General features: G+C 35.2%; 1 protein-coding gene across 9 annotated transcripts in view; it reads left to right on the forward strand.

The window, feature by feature from the left end:
* Window positions 1-21,600, forward strand: part of METTL25 (methyltransferase like 25) — a 61,253-nt gene that overhangs the window by 30,210 nt on the left and 9,443 nt on the right. The window contains exons 6-10 of one of the 9 annotated variants that reach the window (XM_030478839.2): window positions 7,875-7,969; window positions 10,488-10,517; window positions 11,605-11,678; window positions 14,117-14,210; window positions 21,182-21,290. In XM_030478839.2, the coding sequence (XP_030334699.1) occupies window positions 7,875-7,969; window positions 10,488-10,517; window positions 11,605-11,678; window positions 14,117-14,210; window positions 21,182-21,202 (314 nt within the window). In that variant the 3' untranslated portion in view covers window positions 21,203-21,290. Of the gene's footprint in view, window positions 1-7,874; window positions 7,970-10,487; window positions 11,083-11,604; window positions 11,679-14,116; window positions 14,211-17,227; window positions 19,027-21,181; window positions 21,291-21,600 lie in introns of those variants that run through there. The other 8 variants (XM_030478840.2, XM_030478836.2, XM_030478841.2 and 5 more) reach the window with 8 other exon arrangements.

Here is a 21,600-nt window from a genome sequence, read left to right on the forward strand (position 1 = left end):
TGCTTCTTCACTGAGCTACTTCTGAGCCTGAGCTGCTTCTCTCTCTCCTCACTCTGCTTCTCTGATTTGTCTAGATTGTAGGTCCTTCAAGGCCTTCCAAGTAGTAATGAGTCTAGAAGAATGGGGGTCCCTGCCTTCCTTACTTGTGACCCTACTGAAAAGCCAGTATTAACATAAAACTGTTGGTAACCATTTCTTCATCTTTCACTTGCTATTGCCCTACAAAGTTTCTTCTAGCTTTCAGTAATGTTTCTATTATTAATCATATGTTACTGTGCTCAAAGTAACAGATACAAAATCCTTTTCCCTAGTCTTATGAATAGCAGCTGAGGGAACCGGGGTTGTTTAGTCTGGAGAAGAGAAGGCTCAGGGGGGACCTTATGACTCTCTACAACTACCTGAAAGGAGGATGTAGTGAGGTGGGGGTCGGTCTCTTCTCCCAGGTAACAGGTGATAGGACAAGAGGAAACAGCCTCAATCTGTGCCAGAGGAGGCTTAGGTTGGATATTAGGAAAAAAATCTTCACCAGAAGGGTTGACAAGCATTGGAGCAGGCTGCCCAGGGAAGTGGTAGAATCACCATCCCTGGAGGTATTTGAAAGACGTGTAGATGTGGTGCTTAGGGCCGTGGTTTAATGGTGGACTTGGCAGTACTGGTGGCTCATCTTGATTGTAAAGGTCTTTTCCAACTTAAATGATTCTATGATTCTATGATGGAAATTAATTTACATTGCCATTTACAGTTCTCCAATGTGCCCTGCTGCGTTTTTGCCCACCCCCCTTTTTCTTTTTTTTTTTTATTAGTTTTACACTTCTAGGAATGTTTACTATCTTCCATGGAAAAAGGAAGATAGTAATTAGACAAAAGGAGATCTTCCCAAGGATTTTTAGATCACAGCTTTTTATATGAGTTAAGATGCAGTTTAGGCATTTAGTCTTAAAGATACGTTGATTGTCTAACAACTTCAAATGCAGAAATAGGAATGGCGAGACAAAGAATAATAAGGAACCAGGGGAAAGGAAATAATTTAGTGCTGTCTATTACAGCTTTTTTATTTACCTGACCATCAATATGCCAGGAACTACCCAAGCAAGGATATGATTCCTGTGGTTGTTATCTCTCAGGTATTGCTCTTTGAATTAAATAGCTGAAGAGCAGATCTTAGTGCCAGCCTGGCGGATTCAGCCATACATGTTTTAGGTGCCATGTCATGTGACCTTTATCTACTTGTCTTTGATGAGAATCCCAAAGCATTGTTGGCCAAGAAGTGTATGGTTAATACAGAGATTTTTCAATGTGCTTGGCAGTCCTTGCACAATTACCCCACAGTGATAGCTGTGTCTGATCTCCAGTCAGTTGTGCTTTTTCTGTCCAGTTGGCACTCATTTTATTTTTGGCTTGAGCATTCTCTAGCTTCCCAGGAGTAGTTCAAAATGGAACCTTCACATAGTTGCATTTCTTTTATTTTCACCTTTGTTTTTCTTTTTCATTCATGATCACAGAAAGAAATCATAGATACTCAAATGCACTGGATGTGAAGTACAAATATGCAACTGAATTTAACTAATAAGTGTCTGAACCCCAGGTTTCTCATGCTTTGATACTGAGAAAAGGAAAAAAAAATCAATAAAACCTTTGAAAAGCAGCTGTATGAATCAGTGGGAATTGCCATCATGAATATCTAAATCATGCACTGAAGTAGAGAGGCAAGTTGGGCAATTATAATTCGTAACTGTAGTGGAATTTGGAAATTGGAAGTACAGAACGAATCAGCTGAAATAGATGGCAATATCAAATTAATAGCAAATGGATAGATGATGTGACTATAATGTAATAAAAAAAAACCAAAACCAAGATAGGAATTCAAAGTTCTCTTAGGACTACTTCTACATTAACTGATTACATTGCTACATGCAATATTTTACATTGGCTGATACTGATCACACTTTACAAATAAATGTAGATGTAGATGTTTTTATCCAATGCAGCTCTTAAATGGTAAAAGACAAAGATGTATTTAAGCATTCAGAACTGACAAGATTATACTCACTGAATGGTATTATTAAGAACTACTCATAATAAGCCATTTTGAAATACATTTCAAATTCTTAATATTAACATTTTAATAATATAATTTCAAATCATTAATACATTTCTGTATTAAAATAAATGAGAAAAATTGATAGATAAAGTTCAATACAGAAACTGATTTCAGTCTTCATGATAATTTTTAAAGGAAAATTTAAGATATCTGTCACTAAAAACTACCATTAGAGTGGTTTCGTAAGCACTAGCTGTGGGTGTACTATCAGCATAACAGTGCTAAATTAGAATAAACTCTCTTTCTCTTGAAGTTACGTTCTCATGCTGAAAACTTCAAAAGAGTGGTGTTTCACAACATTTCAATAATAATTGCCCTAAGTAAAGATAAAATTTAGGAATGAAGCAAGCAATGCTTTTTTTTTTCCTAAGGAGAATATGATTTCTTAAACAAAATAAAGTGAGTGGGAACTGTGCACTAAAAGGATATTTCTGCCGTCTCTTTGCCACATGCTATTTACAATCTGATGAATTTCATTACTAAAAAGTAAATATCTTCTGTTATCATTATGTATATACTAGAAAATCTTAAACTCTTTAAAATAGAAAGATAAAGTGCATTTCAAGAAAATCAGAATCCTCTATTTTATAGTACTTTGCCATTTTCGTAAGTTATTTGTGTTACTGTGTTTTTAAAGAGATGAAAAATTTCCAAACAGACATTATAATCATCTCTACCATACCACAAAGAGCGATTTTTATGTTGGCTTTTTTTTAATAAATTATCCATTAGCCATTGGGATAGGCAGTGGTTTGTGACAGAATTGGGATCATTTCTGTTTAAAAACAGTGTTCAATACATTAGCTCAATAAAATTATCTCTTCCAGAAGGCGAAGTGGAAAACACAGAAAGTTAGTTGTTATATTGGGAACTGTAGTTCAGAATAGTTTGGGATTGCAAGAAATTAAAAAGATGAGAAGTGTAAATACAAATACATTTTCATGAAATGTTAGCAAAGAAAGATAAACAAGAAACTGAAAGACCACACGGAATCCTAGTGAAGCTTATTTCTCTAGTAAAATAAAGTGGTTTTGTCCTGGTATTTCATAGAAACTATATAGTGCCATAAAGCTGTGCAAAGTAAATTTTAACACACTAGAAGTTGTAGTTTCTTGCTTAGACATGAACTATGGAAGGCTAAATATTAAAGATAGTGGAGAAGCTTGTCCTATACTCTTGAAATTCCTTGGAAACCTCTGTGCATATACAGGATTACCTAGTAAAATCCTTTCATCTGACTTCTACTGCCAGATATTTTTCCTGTAACTACCAAAAAAAGAAACAAATAGAAAACATTCAGTGTTGTGTGTTTTGGAAATCCAGTTTCCTAGCTACACAAATCGTTTTGTTAGTTAGACAACTCTTTTAGAAAATTTGTTTGAAACAATGCTGAGCCAGCAAGAGTCTTACTGGATTGGTGAATGAGATGGTAACAGCAGCTTTCCTCTGCATCTAGACAGAATTAAATACCTGAAGTTGTAGTTGATCTAACTATAAATATATATTTGTTGTGATTTATACTTTTTTATTACTCAGTATAGTGTTTTCAGTATATCAGATGGCCATATGTATCGCCTTTTTTTTTTTTTCATTTTGAAGCTGAATAGAAAGACTACCCTTTACACACAAAGTTCAAAATAGTACAGGTGCTCCAGATAGTATATGCCACTACTATTGCAATATTATAAAAATTACACAAAATGGGAGTTCAATTCCTTTACAAAACTTAAGAGCAATTTACTGACGGTCTTATAAAAAGTTACAAATAATTAGAGGACAGGAAATAACATGACTTCCAGGACCAAGTTAAGAAATAAGAACTTCATTCTGACAAAATATTAAAAAACAATAGCAGTATTGGGTTCCCAGAAGAAGTGGAAAGGTAATCTGACATACTTTATAGAAAATTTTGTCTTGTTTGGTCAAAGGTAAAGTATGAGACTTTACATTTATTTAAATTTAAAATGTTTTACAAATATAGACGTGAGGCTTTGTATTCTCCTTTGCTAGAGAGCACTGAGTGAAAAATTCTATTAATATTTTTCTGTTGTGGCTGGCATCTGGATATATTTGCACTTGTTTCCTGAAGTGTTAATCTTCCCCACAGGGTTTCAAGTATGTAATAAACCAAAGACAGCTTCTCCATATAGTATATGGTATAGTGTAACATTTCTGCCTGTTAGAGGAGTGTGAGAAATTAGCTGCTGAAGGGTTAGTCATGAGACATCGATGTGGTCACAGGAAGAGTTGGTAAATCCATTGAAGGATTGCTTAATGTGAATATTTTAAAGTATTTTCCCACCTATGTGCTAAGATCCATATATTTCCTTTGTTTTTCAAAAGAGATGAAAAAAATGGTAATGAAAAAAGTTGGTGAAAATTTGGAAAAAATTCTACTAAAATCCTTTTCTAGGAGAGATGTTATGCGTACCAGAAAAATGTTCTTTACTATTAAAAAAAGAATGGTAAGGACAGGATTAGTTTGTTTAAATATGTTATATACATATTTAAACAACTCTTCCATGAAACTATGAATGTTAGTAAGCTCAGTCAGATGGAAATAATAGGAATTTTTTTCCTTGGTTAATGACTGGAATTGTTCTTTTCTGTTCTATTCAGCATTATACATTTTGGAGTTATCTACACTTTGTTTATCCTGCTGTGTAACTGGGTGATTTTGATGAGAATGTTTTCTGACTTCTGCCAGATGTCTCCAATTTATGGGGACAGTGAGCAATAACAGCCAAGTATCTTCAAGCTACGTTAACCAGTATTTTATCTGCGTAGGTTTCCAAAGAACCATCCTGTTCCACAAAGCTGAACTAGGATACAAGTTTGAATGTTGTTCATGATGCTGCTGTAACTCTATCATGTTTCCTATGTTCTCTTCCTCTGTAAGTTATTTACTGTGAAATTATAGTTTGGTTTATAGATTTTGTTCTAGAACATAACTTTATTTTTTTCTTTGCAATTATTTATTTTGTTGCAATATACAAAATAGAAAATACAGTGTTTCATTAAATTGAAACCTAATGATGTTTTTTAATGAAGACCTTTGCTCAAAAAAAGGATTTTTTTTTTTTCTTCTTTTTTTTTTTGAATATATAGATATGTTTTTCTTAGCTCTGGTGGCAATTCTGTATCATGTAATCTTCCTGAGTCTGTAGACTTGAAAATTTTACTCCTGCCACTGAGACATATTTCTGAAGAAAGGGGTGCGGAGATTCAAAGGTGTCTGTGAAGGTGACCTGCTCTGGCCCAAGCACATTGGTCTTGACTGAGCGTCGGAATAGGTTGCCCAGAGAAACTGTGAAGTCAGTTTCCTTCCCTGGAGATAATCAAGAGCCATCTGAACACAATCCTGAGCAATGTGCTCTAGGTGACCCTGCTTGACCAGGGAGGTTGGAGTACGTGACCTCCGATGATCCCTTCCAATCTCAACCATTCTGTGATTCTGTAATACTTGCAGCAATTCATTTTACTAAATGCGTGATTTAGTGTTTTTAAGAGGTTAGTTGAGAGAGAAAGTTATAGCTATTTAACTAATAGGTTCTAGGATTCTACCCCAGCATAGCTTCAGTTCAGTTCATCAAATGATTACCTAGATTCCTCAATTTCTTAACTTTTAATGGAATGAATTCTGTCTGATTGGTTCCTCTATACTGAATTATAACATAATTGCTTCATGCGTTGTTGAACACTTGAGCTGTTTGCTGTGAAATCTTCCATAGAATACCCATATTTAAAGTGTTGATTGAATGTTTTGGGAGATTTGTACAGATCAGAACAGCTGCTGTCTTATCAGATAGATGCACAATATGGTAATTAGTGACTGTATAATATTAAGTATATCTGAAAATAGTTACAGGCGTTAAAAGAATTTCCAGGGTTTTAAAATGTAGCTGATAAACTTTATAACTTTATAGCGATATATTCATCCTACAATTTTTTATTTTTTTTTAAATCAGCAGTGTGCTTGAGAGTGGCCTGGATGTGGAAAACTAAATGAAACTCAAGGCAATACTGTATATATGTGGTCAACTTTGGATATACACAAAAATTTCTAAGTTAGAGCATTAGTTTCCCTCTTTTTCTCCTATTTTACAGCTTCAGTAATTTAAATGAAGATGGTGCTTTGCCTGATTATCTTTTTCAAAAGTATCATAAATTCTTCAGAATCATGCATGAGTACAGTGCACTAATATTGAGATTGTAGCTCAGTGGGTAGCAACTTTAACTTGCATGAATTAGTTTGCCTAGAGGACAGGGTGCAAATTGAAAGGGATTACTTAAAAAGATAGTGATTTAATCTTTCTAACTCAGTTTGCAAATTTTTATTTTGAAATATTTTAATAGATGTATTAGAAAGACTTAATAGTGTGAATCATACAATAGGAACCATGGCAGTCATTGTTTTCTTTGCAAAAAAAAAATATATATATTTAATAAGTGCTTATTACAATCCCTGCAGTAGAAATACTCAGTATTATTCCAGGTACTCAGTAATTAGACTTGAAGTTAATGAATATTCTATAGCTTGTCATTAGGCACTTATAAAATAGAATTAAAATCCTATTCTTAAATCATGGTTCTCAAACCAGTATTCATCCCCTAAGAGCCTCTGCCATTTCTCAGGGCAAAAAGGAGAGCTAAATGTGAGGTTGCCTGCAGAAGATTGCCTTGTCACTCTCTAGAGATCAGTAGAGACTGCGGACTGCCACTAGAAAACAAAGGGCTTTCGCTGCGGGGAAAAGGGTCATATCCTTTATAACTTATGATTTCTCTTTTTCTTTGCTTAACTTTCATGAAATTAATTCTACTTACATGTATGTGTCTCAGATTGTTGGTAAATTCGAAGAGTCGTATTTCTGCTGTCCTCTTTTTAACACTGTTATATGATTTATCTTTATGCGCCAGTCATCTTTCTATGCTAAAAAGCCAGGATCTCAGCCAATTTGGGGGTTTTGTTGGTTTGTTGGGTTTTTTTTTTAAAGTTGTGATTCTTATTCAGCATTCTAAAAAATCAGCTGACAAATGTGCCAATGAAAATTCAATACATTGCAGGTTTTGTCTACATTTAAAAGTGGGTATTAAGAGCATCTATAAAGTAATCCCTATACTTTTAGTTTTTCCACATTTGCATTAGTGTTAAACATGAAGAATCGTGTTGTTATTCAAAATATAAATGTTACTGAACACACTGAGCACAGACTGTGATGCAAATGCCTCTCAGTGTTTTGAAGAAACAGCAAGAGCCTTTGCAGCTGCTCTTTTCTGGAAAACAAACATTCTGCCTCACAACAGAAAGGGCCTTCAGAACTGAAATAAATAAGTACTGAAATAAACAACTTTCTGTGTCATGTTTGGAAGATGTTTATGATTGAAGAAGAACCCAATGAGAGGGATACTGAAGTCCTGCTACATTAAACGACTGCCAAGCTTACATTTTGTGACTCATGGCAAGGCATAGGGTGCAATGAGTATTTGCAAATTCTTCTCTTGTCCCTTGGAATTTTTTTTTGGGTGAATTTTTGTAAAAGACAAATCATTTTGGAAAATTTGACGTTTTCAGAAATTCAGCAAGCTAAAAACATCTGGTACAGGGAAAAATACATTTTTTATAGCATGACCATGGGTTTTGGTACTGTACTAGAACAGTTAAGTGTTTCTGCTACTGCTAACTACTGTTCATTTTGCTCAGTACTTTGTATTCTGTAAGAGAAAAACAGCCCATGAAAGCTGTGCCTTTTGGGTTTTTTTCTCCATTTTGCAGAATGCCCCAATGAAGTGTGTGGATTTCCCATGTGTCAGTACTTGAAGGACAAAGGCTGGTGCTGTGGTCGCAATGCTAGAATGTCAGCATGCTTGGTATGATTCATCTTCTTTTCTTTTTCCTACTGAGAGCTTTATCCAGATGTTACAGGATTCATTGTTTTTGGCTTCTAATCCTAAAGCCATGAGTTTAATCCAAGACTCTACAGAATAACATCATTAATGTTGTAAGCATGATGAATTATATCTTAAAAAAATAGTGCTGACCTTCCAGCTTTATACATTTTATTCTTGCTGAAGGCATGAAAAAATGAGTATTGACAGAAATGTATTTTAAGAGTGGACAGAAAGGCCAAACCTTTGTTGAAACCTAAACAAGGTAACCCCTCAGGGTAATAATTCCTGGCCAAGGACTTAGGGTGAGCAAGGTAATTGTAGAAGGATTGCAATCAGTAACTCCCCCAACACCTTCATGATTCATAATATTGCATGTTCTGACTGTTTAAAACCCGGACAAACCTGCCTATTCCAAAAACTAGAAGAGCTCTAAAATCCATATGGCTTAAGAGACTGGAAACATCTTTTTAACATTGCACCAAGAGACAAAGTGCTTTTAAAGACATAACCTCATCAAGACAGGATGATGAACTGTTGTCTAATTTGAAAAAACAGATAGGTACTGAACATTTCAACCACTGTTTCAATTAGACCACTATTCCTTTCCTGTATTAATTTTTAATTTCTGGTATCAAGGTGAATCACATCAGGTCCTGGCTAGCCTCTGCTGCTAGCTCTATGCCTCCGTTACAGAGAACAGTGTAGACTAAAGACAATTTAGGCTAATGCACCAAGGTTATATAAACTTGAACTAACATGATAGTTAAATGCTATCAGGAGAAAGAATAGGAGGACAGTTGTTTAGTATTCATAAGGCTTAAATGTGTTACTCTTGGCAAGGTACTAGAAAAAAATTGTTCATTTTAGAGATGTTACTGTAAATCTAATCACAAAAAGTACTTTGTAAAAGGGATTTGCATTTTCACTTTTTGTTGTCAGTGTTATACAATACCAATTCTTCCTCAGCTGACACATTAGCTATTTCCCTTCCCGTTCCATTTCTTTTGGAAAGAAAACGTTTGGGCTGTTTTTCAACAATGGTAGGAAGATAAATTTTGTAAGCAAATGACTCCCAAGAGACAGTACCGATCGTGACAAATATATCTATTTTCAATTTCACAGAAATCACAGAAATTTGGCAGTTTAAAACATTTTTGTTTAAACATTCACAAAAGGCAAAGAGTTCTCCTGTGTCACTGGATTCTTTTCCTATTATTATATTTGTAATTCTCTCTATGCATTTTTCACGACTATGCATTTTTCTATGCATTTTTCATGACTAGGATGTCTTCTAGGAGGTACAAGGGAGACAGCACAGTGCAGCTAGGCACCCATCTTCCTAGGGGTAATGGCTGGCTAGGAGAAAATCAGTCTGCTGTGCAATGATCATTATTGCTGGTGTTCATTATTACATGTCATTCAAACTGGTTAAAGTGCTAAATGCCAAAGGTTCTGGATGAGAGTTTCAGTTTCAGACCCCTGCAGTACATATTAGAACCCACATCCATTTTCTAAGCAGCAGCGGGTATATGCTGGTATGAAAGTTATAGGTTATACAGCAGAAGTCAGATTTGAGAGTCAGCCAAAGCCATGAACAGAGGAACTGCAACTACTTGGACCGTGTTGAAGAACAGTCTAAAATACAAGATCAGTTCTAAAGCTAGAAGAAGGAGAAGTGGGTGATTCAGACACAAGCAGTCTTATTTACTGAAGTGGAGTTTGGGGACTAAAGGTGACAATGACCCACAAGTGGTGAGGCAAATTTGGTTTGCTATCTAATATGTTGTAGTGTCAGATAATTTACTGAATTTTTGTCCTCATTTCTACTACGATCTTTAATACTGGGTTGAAATTTTTATAAACGCAGTGTCTTTTCAAGTGTGGAAAAGTATTCCATGCTTCTAATTATTTGTCATTCTTTGTCATTATGAATCATAAAAATCAAGTACTTTCACACCTAAATCAGGATTTATGATATGAAGAATCTAGTGAAAGGTAATGCACAGTACTTTAAACTGCAGTCTCTCTGAAGTTTTTGTTTTCTCTACATACAGAAGTTCAGAATTTATCTGAATACAAGGGACTAAAAGTATTTAAAGATATTGTACATTGAACTTTAAAATAGTTGAATATACAAAGTGAATTATTTGTATTTTGGTATGAACAGACTCAAGAAAAATGCATTTCTTTTTAGCACTTCCACAGAACGTAATCCTCTAAAATTCTTTTACAATACTAAGAAAAACAAACAAATTTTACATGCATCTATTTCCATACAGTTAGTTGTCATTGCTTCTGCTATAAATAAACCAAAATAACAGGAGTGAGCTGATTATGAGTCCCTAAAGGTATTAACACATTAAAGTGTGCAAGCTCATGTTATGTCACACCATTAATCTTTAAAAATGTCATCTCCTCTGACTTTTACACAATGTGTTTATAAAATGTTCTGATAAAGAATAAACATATCAGCAATTTAATTCCTTTACACTTAAAGGCTTTGGAGCGAGTTGCAGTTGGCCAAATGGTAAGTAATATTGTTTATTTTAGCCATTCTAAGATAAAATGTGTTTTTCCTCCTTGAACACACTTAATCCCTGGCCTTTTATTGAACTTCTGCATTTCTGGAATCTAAAAGACTAGCATACACTACTTCGAATCCTGATAAATAGCATGTGTCATTATGAAATCACATCTCTATTGCTGTGATTGTACCTAGTGAATCTGTTTTCTTTTGGCAATTAAGAGTTTAGAAAAAAAAGCTCAGCTTAAAACTTAAGGCATTAAACTACCCTTCCTACATTCTTTCGCTATCTTTCAGCTCAGACATAAATTCACTACAAATGTCCTTCTGATATCCCTGGTTTGGATCACTCTGTCCCAGTGTTTTATCAACTAATGTAAAAATAGAAATTGTTATGACAGAAGCTTGAACCTGTTAGAAACATCATCATTCTCATTTTTAATCCTTCTATGTTTTTTACTAGTGAATACCTTGAATTATTGTTGTGCAAGTTATCCTTTTGGGGGTGGTGGACACTAACAATGCAAATATTTAAAAGCCAGGGCTGAGAGACCTCTTCTTTCCATATGTAAGCCCACTGGCCCTAGTAAATGCATTTTGCTGTGAATTTTTAATTGGCGAGCATTAGCTATTTTTATACAAACAGATCTCTCATTCACAGAGATATGAAGTTTCCAGTGTAATCTTTTTTATGAGCATTGTACTTTCTGCATGGTTCAGACTACAGTGTGTGGTGATTCATGTAGGGGATTACTCCTTTTGTCTTTAAAACAGCTTAGGTAAATTATTATTTTCATTTTGTGTAGTAGAATTTGGATCATGATCAGTACTTTTTCCCTCTGCCAACCTTTGAACTTCTACTTCAGAGTTTCAGTTTCTTATTTTTTTCTTGCATTCACGTTTTTGTTAGAATCTGACCCAAATGTAATTTTAACTGGATGCAAGAACATTAGTAAATTGTCCTCTTCAACTTTTTATGACTGATTGTAAAGAATACAAGCCAATAAGTAGTCAAGGAATACTGTTTTGTTACTCTGATCTTAATTTCAATGCCAATTTTAAATCCTTGCTGTGGTAAAATTTTTTGCAGCTGCCTACAGAATCATTGTTTTATCGAGCTGTTCTTCAGGTTATTATAGAAGAAATTTATGGTGTCACCAGAAGGTAAGAAGCTCTGAGTTCACAGAATAGGAACCAAAGATCTGATTCTCTTCTACCTCTACCATGTAGAGAAAGTATTTATCAGAAAGCAGAAGGGTGTAAGAATCAGTCTTATCAGACTGTTTATGCATAGTGTTATTAAAATGCAAAATAGATTTGTTCATCCTAAATCCATATCACAAATATATTGCCCTTCCTTTAGCCATCGCTGAATTAGGTACTCTTTCATACTGGACATGTGGGTAAAACTTCACCAGAGAACTGAAAGTAAATTCACTAAAAAGTCAATACAATCCTGGGCTACCCTTTTATGCAGAGGTTTTGGCAGCTTTGATACTGCAGAAGACAGACATTTCCATCTGTCCTGAGAAAAACTGCTTAAAGCTCAATGGCCATCGTGGCTGTAAAGGGCTACTTACAGTGTCTACACTGGCATGTACTGGAGTCTTATAGGATGGCATTTGAATAGCTGTTTCTGAGGGCCTGTCATCTGAACTATACTCTTTTTCTGGAGTTGTAGTTGGATTAGATGTTATCTAATTCTGTGGAATATGTGCCCATCAGCACTTGGAGCACATTCAGAAGCACACCTTCCAGTTTAATTTAAATTGAATTTGAGCTCTGATCCTATTCCACAGTATGAATAAGGCATTAGAGGTGGGGAAAACCAGAAAATTCATTTCAGAAGTATATTCCTAATCTAAAAGAAGTGCTAATGTAGATACCCCCAAATCTTTTGCCAGATGTAGAGCCAGACAGCTTACCTTTCAGAAGGTCAAACTCCTGAAAGAAGAAATGCTTGTTCATTTTAAAATTATGTAAAATATCGTACGTAAAATCATGGATACTAAACTGCAAAGAAAAGAAGTGTGAGGTAGATCATAATATGTTTCATTTGTTAAAGGAAGTATAGCTTGGAAGAAGTGATTAAAATTATACTTTTGAAATAAAAGCAGTGGCTACCTTGGGAAGACTCTCCCAGCTTTATTACTGATCATAATGTTATATGGTGTAGAATATCTCTATGGTCCATTCAGGTCAGCTGTCCTGGCTGTGTCCCCCCACATTTTTTGTGCACCCCCAGCCTACTTCCTGGAGTGCAGAGGGAGAAACAGAGAAGTCCTTGATGCTGTGCAATCACTATTTGGCAGTAGCTGAAACATCGGTGTGTTACCAGCACTGTTTTAGTCACAAATCCAAAGCACAGCACTATATGGGCTGCTGTGAAGTTAGCTCCATCCCAGCCAGACCCACTCAGTTTCTTTCTACCTAATCACAGTAGCTTGTGATTAGGAGGCATAATCATATGCATAAATGTGAACATAATACATAAACAACATAATAATGAATTGATTTTCAGACTGCATCAGCCCAAATGTTTAGGTGCATCTGAATATTAAATATGACCACAGAAATGATTCTCAATGAGTGAGAATCCTTGCCACCTAAACAGCATTAGAGATACCACTGAGTGAAGTCTTTCTGTTGACCTCTTTAAATAAGGAGAAAGGCAGTTTACAAAGAATAAAGAGGGTAAAAAGTTTTGAACTAAAATATTTCTATTCAGTATTTCACTGAGTGGAGGGGAGTGTATTTCTTCCTAAGTAATTCGGTAGCTAAAAATTCTGTAGCTGAAAATTTAACTCCTATGCGGCACAACTGGAAGAGGAATTACATTAGGACACAGTCAAGAAAGAGAATTCAGACTAACAAAAACTTTGCGTGTTGTTTCTCCACGATATTTTAAACACAGAGAAAAGAACAAATGTAAATGTCCTGTCAGGATAAAGCTTTCCTCTTTTTTTTTTTTTTTTTACTTCTTGGTTTTTGGTTTTTGTTTTGTTTTTTTTTTTAGTTTCCATGCATTTTTTTAATATGCTTTCTGAAACAACTCACATTTTTGGCTGCCTTCAAAAGCAGGCCGCTGAGTTGTAAACAGGAGAAAATTCTGACATCATTTACTGAAATAAAAATTGCAAGCATAAGAACACAAGGTAACAAGAAAAAGTGAAATTTTACTCCAACTTGGCATTTGGTCATTCCGGTGGTTGACAGTAAATAAATGACAGCAGCATTATAGTAAATTATATAAGTATTATAGTAGTATAGAAGGAAATATCTGTCAGCAAAAATAAGAATTTTGTCATTCATGTAGGGAAATAAAAATGTGAGGGGAGAAATTAAATGCAACCTTCAACTGACTAATAATAACCATACTACAACCATAGTACAACTGCACAGTTGCTGTAGCTAGAAATTTCTTCAAGTTCTAGATAGCTTGTTTTGGTTTAAGTAGTAGGGATAAAAGAAAAATTGTTACTAACTTGGCAGTAGTAGCCATCCAACTGACTTATTTCTCCTGAATTAAAAATTAAGTTAAAAATGTGTAAATGTCTGTTGTTGGATGTGTAAAAGCCTGCAAATCAATACTGTATTTGCAGTGATCGACATGTTGGAAAAACTTTCTCTAAATCATCCTCCTTCATAGATTATGTCAGAAAGTCTCTGAAAAAGCTGGAACTTGATGATTCAAAGGTGAGTCACTAAACAGAGATTGCATAAAATTCTTATATTCATATAAGTTCTTGAAGTCAGCACCACAATGCAGTGTTTAAACCACTGAGTTGATTTAGTTTATATATTGCTGTATAAATATAAAGTATTCTTGGTTTTATTAATATTAATAGAGCCAATCCATACTTATATATTTAAAAAAAAAAAAAAATCAAAGTTTTTTTTTAATGTTGGGTTTGTTGGGGTTCTCTTAATAGACTTCCATGTATAAATTCTTTAAAAGATTTTGTTTTAAAATTGCTTTATTCTAATGACTTTATGTACAACGAATCCTTTTTTATACATGCTGCTCATGGTTGGAATTTTTTTAAGCCTTTCTGGTATTTCTGAAGTTAATCCTACAAATCTCCTTTGAGGCAAAAAAAATGTAATGCATAGTCTGACAAGCTGTCATTTAGAGATAAATAAACTTTTCAGATGCCAAGTGAAGGAGACATGAAGAACTTCTTGCCTGTGCTATTACTATACATCCTGATAAAAGTAATTTTTGTACCCTTTCAAATCCATCTGAAATACTATCCTATACAAACATGTTGCTTTTTTGTCTGTAGTTAAGTTTAAACTGAACATGATCCAAAAAGAGATGAATAACGAATCACATAGTAAACACTTTGACCCCCTTTTTATTTTCTTTTTTTTCTGCAGCAATATTATCTTGATCCCTTTGGACACTTTGAAACTGAAAAATGTAACATTATAGCAGGATAGGCAATTCCATCCATGCAATATGTTTCTCTTACAATATAGTTCCCAAAGTATTTCCAATTTACCCTTTAGACAGTCTCCTTAAGTGGATCTCCTTTGAAGATCTTTGAAGGCCCAATACTATTTTTTCTTTAAATTAATAGATGTTAAGGATAAATACTAAGATTTTTAAAAACTTTCCTACATAAAAAAAAAGAAGTAAATACAAATTTGAGATTTAAACTTAGAAAATCTTTTGGATTTTTTTTTATGTTCTTCAGTGTTTTGTCTTAGTACTACAACTGCTAAATTGGTCAACAGATGGCAACATCGCATTAGGCGTGGAATATGACTGTGCGAAGATCAGAACACTGTGAGAACAAGTTGCGCAATAGAGACTAGAGACTATGAGACAGATTATTAACAAATTTAGTACAAATCAAAGAAAAAGTAGTAGTGGCAAGTATGTAAATTATTGAAGGTAAATGTTGTTGTAGTCTTTGGTAAAGCAATGCTTAAAATATGTAGTCAAAATGCCAGATCACTTAAAATTTTCCAGGCACAACAAACCATGAACTAGGGGGAAAATGCAAAGCCAAATAAGTAAGTAAATGCAAATAACATTGGAGTCATGCTTACAACGTTTAGAAAAATACTTATGCCTGATGTTTACTGGCTTTTAAAAAGATTATATTTAATTCTGTTTGCAAATTGAGTTACGTCTTTGCTTTTCTGTATAAACAGGCACTAACATCATGCATTTACTCCGGGTGACAGTAAAATAGTGTCTTCCTCAGTATGCATACAATCACCCAAAAGCAATAGTGGACTGTTTGTGCAATAATCAGTTTAGTAAATCATTGATTAAACTCTGCTGGTAGAGAGTTATTAATTCTTTTCCTTACAGCCAGTAAGCATGGAAACTTTGCATCAATATGTCTGGTTTTAGACATGCTGCTTTTTGCTAGAAAGGGTCTGGACAAATGCAAATTACCCTGAGAGAAAGATATCTGTCAACACTACTTCAAGCTGCACGTTTGTGTGCTTGCTAAAGACCTGATTCAAGTAAATCCTCATTTTTGCTTATATTTCTCCTCATTTTTATGTACAGCTGGCTGCATACTTAAGACTGAATTGTATGCTTATTTAAACAATATTATTTTTTATTTCCCAGCTATGTTGAAATCTGCAGCAGCACAAAACCAGTGCTATTTTGATACTACTGAGAGGAAAGTTGTTACTGCTCCCTCAACAGTGGTTCTGACACTGCAGTTTTCATTTTTCAGCACTGTATCTACACAATATTGAAGAATGCGTTAAATTCCTCTCTTCAGAAAAAAAATACTTACATAGCTAAAAATGTGATGAAGCCTAAACATTTGCTCTCATAGACAACAAAAATCAAAGAGGAATTTATGCAGAATTTGTTTTCTAGCACTGTTGTTAAAAATTAACAAAAGAGCAGCTGTACCGCATAGACCAAATGTCTACTTTGTCTCCAGCAATGGCCAAAAACCGATGCCTTGGGAAGAATATAAGGCGAGAGTAAGCGTATGTGAAGAATACTTCCAGAAGTTTTTGTATTACACTGTGTAATACAACCAGAGAACAATGAGGAAATACTATTTGCATTTGAGTCTCTGTTTCACATGTTGAAAAAGCATTTTGTAAAAAACAGAAGTCGGAAAACTGAGTCTCAGGTCTTTTACTATGCTTGTCAGAAAATTGAAGCGAGTTTCATCTCTGTACGATAATAAATGTACTGGGAAGTAGAGGGGCAACAGCACTAAGTTTTTAGGAGTCACTGTCAGGGTTTGGTAGCTTGGCATGTATAGTAAAGTTGTGGACTTTGATCACTGTGGCTGAATCTAGACTGTTGGGACATAAACACCTTTCCAAACTCATGGTTCATGAATATCACAACTGCTTCCTTTTTAGACATCAATGCCTCTGTTCCTGATCAAGGGGTAGCCCTGATGCAGTCTAGTAATTTTCCTGTAAAGATATGTTCTTTAATCCTGGTGATTCTTCATGTAAACAAGCTTCTCTGCCTCTCTCACTTGTGAAATAGATGTGAAGATCTTTGCTTATTTGAAGACCTAGACCCTTTATGAAAGGATTGTCAATCGCAAGTGAGTTAGAGTGAGATAAAATAGTAAAATAGTTTTTCTGAAAAAAAAAAAAAAGCATTTATCAATCACCTAGAGCCGTTCATTGCTACAACTTACTGTTCAGGGACTGATGTTTCTCATTACTTCAGCCAAAATAATTTCCTCTATTGTGTTTGTTTTCAGTGTGGAAGAGCCTGTCAAGTCCAGATGAAACACTTAGATACAAATGAACTACTTTTTCTGCCTTTTGGTACAGGACCATCCCTTTCACATATCCCTCCACCTCAGTAGTAAAGCTGAGACATACACCATGACTACTGAATGTCTGACAAAATACTCTCATTTCGTGAGGGCAGAGGGAGGTCTTTTAGTGTGAGCTTGATGCTTTACAGGTGTAGTTACATTGCTTCTAGCTTCAGAACTAATGGAATTGCTTTGTGAGCCATGGATTCGTGAGGGCTTCAGTAATTGGTCTGGATACACACCAAGGCAGTATTTTATTCCTGGCTGTTTATTTTGTCATAGCTCACTCTGTTCCTATACACTCCATGTTGTAAGGGCATAACATTCAGTGTCACATAGATATGAGAGGAATTCTATCAGAAAATTTCTTTTCCCTTTCATTCACTCTTTCACCTAATTTAACATGAATGTGGGACTCTCACTTCAGAGTATGAAGTATTCAGCCCTGCTCCTTCTCTTAGGGGAGCTGGCCACGCTTACACTTGCATTGATTCTTTCAGTCAGCAAGAGCAATTTCTCCTTCCTCTTCAACAGAACATGTTTCAGCTCTGTGATGTAAGTGCTACAAATGGCATTGCCACAGCAAAAAGTCCTCGTATAAGTATTTATGTATTTCTAGAGTATTTGAAGAAAAAAAAAAAAAACAAAAACCAAACACAAAGCTTTCTTAAATTTCCTATACTTATTGGGGTAGATTAGCAAAAGATCTTTCACAGGGCCTGGTTTTAAGGTGATTAAAGGGAGAAAGAGCTTACAAGGTTAAGGCATGGTTGCATGTCTGGGAGACTTAGTGATCTATGACCCAGCTAGGATCTGTTCTGCTAGTAAGTGAGAGCCTCAGCGGGTGGAGCTGTGTAACAAAGAGAAGCTGGCCTGGATTCATGCAAAGTGCAATCTGGGAGTAAGGAGAGAATTCTATTTAATGCCATGTCTGATTGCAGGAAGATAAACAGGGCTGGAAACACTCCTGACACATCCACAAATAAAAGTTATTAGTCACTTTGATTTCATCTCCTGCTGTATTCATACTATAGTTACTGCTATGGGCTAATAGCATACAAGATGGTTAATTTGTCTTAGTCAAAATACTTCACAAATCACTTAACCCTTTCAGATGTAGACATATGCTAAAGAGATGTAATAGTAATTTCAGAGATAGGGTCACCTTAGCTTTCACACACAAAAAGAAGTTTATGTGCCTGTCAGCAAGTGTTTTGTTGCAGATTTACTTGGTTTTGCTCAACCAAGCTTCCAAGTCTCCCGTGACTCCCGTGTATTTCGGTTTTGAACAGTCTAGTGTCTGCACATAACTTGAAGTTGCTGGGGCTTTTCCCCAGGAAAAAGTCAATGATTTGGCGCGTGCCCATCTGACAACCTGAGGTGAGATCTGCAACAAGAAACAGATGCTCAGTTTCCACCATCCCTGTTTGCTCTAACCCTGACCAGACTTCTCATAAACATGCTGCCCATGTGTCTTTTCCTGATCTGTGCTTCAGGTAGAGCATCCCAAAAAGGCACAGCTGTCAGGTCTCAACTGGCAGTTCAGTGAAGGGCACTTTCGGTGAGGCATTCTACCCATCACAGTAGTATTTACATTAATAACATAGTAAGAGAAACTCACATCCTGTAAAAAGCTTATTCATCGTCTTAAGTAATTTAAACAACTTTGATATTTGATACCTTATGTCTATCAATGTTATCAAAATATTTCAAAGCCTTGATGTAGCTATGTATCTAAATTTTTATATGTCATGTCATCCTGTATATTCTGCAAAGAATTTAGAAGTATATTTAATTAAATAAGCTTGTTAGTGGTTTCTTTCTCTACAATAGCCAAAACTTTTAGGTTTGCTTATAGTAAATAATTAATTTTATATAATTTTGTCTTATAAGAATCTCTGAAAATATTACATATCATTAATTTATAAAGTAATCCTTTTCCTATATTAATTACACTTGCATTTTAAGATAATTAAATAAATCCAAAGATATCTAATATACATTGGGCTTACTCGTTCAGCTATACTAAAACTCCTAAACTACTTCCCATTACTACATTAACTTTGTGGTTTTGCAAACTAATTAATTTTTTATTTTTATAATTCTGAGTGGTAAAACTGGTAAATAATACTGGAATCAGAACTTGTGTGAAAATGTAATTTCTTTTTCACTAATTGATTATTTTTTGACAGACTTTTTTTCCCCCCTCTTAAGTCTTGGGAAACTTTTTATATATTTAGCGTAAATAGTTGTTATATGTTTCATTGATGGGCCAAGACCAATGGTATAAGGTTCAACATGTCTCAGTGCCAGGTCCTGCTCTTGGGTCACAACAACCCCATGCAATGCCACAGGCCTGGGGAAGAGTGGCTGGAAAGCTGTTCGGTGGAAAAGGACCTGGGGGTGTTGGTTAACAGATGAACATGAGCCAGCTTGTGCCCAGGTGACCAAGAAGGCCAAGAGCATCCTGGCTTGTATCAGAAATAGTATAGCCACCAAGACTAGGAAAGTGCCTGTTCCCCTGTACTCAGCACTGGTGTGGCCGCGTCTCAAATACTGTGTTCGGTTTTGGGCCTCTCACTACAGGAAAGACATTGAGGTGCTGGAGCGGATCCAGAAAAGGGCAATGGTGCTGGTGAATGGTCTGGAGCACAAGTCTTACAAGCAATGGATGAGGGAACTAGGGGTGTTTAGTCTGGAGAAAAGGAGGCTCTGGGGGGACCTTATCGCTCTCTACAACTACCTGAAAGGAGATTGTAGTGAGGTGAAGGTTGGTCTCTTCTCCCAAGCGACAAGTGACAGGACAAGAGGAAATGGCCTCAAGTTGCACCACGGGAGATTTAGACTGGATATTGGGAAATATTTCTTCACCAAAAGGGTTGTTAAGTGCTGGAACAGGCTTCCCAGGAAAGTGATGGAATCACCATCCCTGGAGGTATTTAAAAAACATGTAGATGTGGCATTTCAGGACATGGTTTAGTGGTTGGACTTGGTAGCATTAGGTTAGTGATTGGTCTGGATGATCTTAAAGGTCTTTTCCAAGCTAAACGATTCTATGATTCTGTGATACTATATAGCAGTAGTGGTTTTTCAAAACAGTGATACTTTTTAAGAAAATACAAGGGCATGAATATGTGACTTTTTGCTTTCATTTTGATGATCCAAATGCCTACAAATAGCAGTAGCATATATGTAAAGCCTGAAAACTAAGTAGCTGAGCAGAGTGATCTCAATGCTAGAACTGTAAAGTAAAAAAATAGTCAAAGGTCTGAGTTTTTTAAGACAAAAGAAATTATTCTGTTAATTTATTAAATTTTTTTATAAAATAAGGATATGTTAATTTTAAAAATAAGTGTGTTTATACTTGAAGCATATTAAAGATGACAGTGATTTATCGCTGTTTTAGAACCGCAGTTTTAATATATGTTTCCTTTTTATAATTGCTCAGATGGCAAGAGTGAACATGGATTAAAGAGATGTCTTCTCTTATTTTAAGATTAGGCAGCTATTCATGTTAGCTAAAATCTATATTTAATATATTGGTCTTATATTTAATATATTCAGCAAACAATTTATGCTGTGCTTGCTTTCATTTATTTATATATTAGTGCTCTTTTTAAATTGATAGAAAAATAGTTCAAATTTTCTTTGTTCAGATTCCTATAGTGTTAGATGGAAACACTAGTTAAAGCACTGCAAAGCCAAGAACTTAGAGAGAGTACTTTCAAAAACTACTGCTAAGAGACTCAGATGTGCTGATTCCATAAATGCTTTGTGAAAATCAGTGGTAAATTATTGCAGATAATTTCACAGTCAGTGGCTGGGAAAATGTTTGGAAACACCTCCTGAGTTTCTTGGGATCTATCCCTAAGATTATATTTTCCCCCTTTCCAGACCAAACCAGAAGTCATCTGACAAGCCTTTACAAACTTTGTAGTCTATCTGAGGACCATGCAAGTAGAAGGCCTGCCCCCCATGTTGGCTCTTAGTCCAACCTGTGTCATGAGCTGTCCTGGCTTTAGTCCCTAATCATGTTCTACTCATGTAATGGTGAGTAGGCTTTAAGGCTATTCCTTTCTCTTTCCACATACGTGCTTCTTATATGATACCATTTTCAATTCATCACATATGTTTCCTAGTTTGGTCCTACACCAGCTGTGCTTCAGATGTTCTTATGTTCTTCTGATTCATTGAACACAACTGTGTCAAAATACGTTGAACAGAATGTTCTGCATGTTTTTTCATGATTTTAACCCATATAATTAAGAAACACTGTGCTCTGTACAGATCACTGACAAGCAATGTTGTAATTA

The sequence above is a fragment of the Strigops habroptila genome, chromosome 3 (genome assembly GCF_004027225.2).
Source record: "Strigops habroptila isolate Jane chromosome 3, bStrHab1.2.pri, whole genome shotgun sequence".
Lineage (NCBI taxonomy): Eukaryota > Metazoa > Chordata > Aves > Psittaciformes > Psittacidae > Strigops > Strigops habroptila.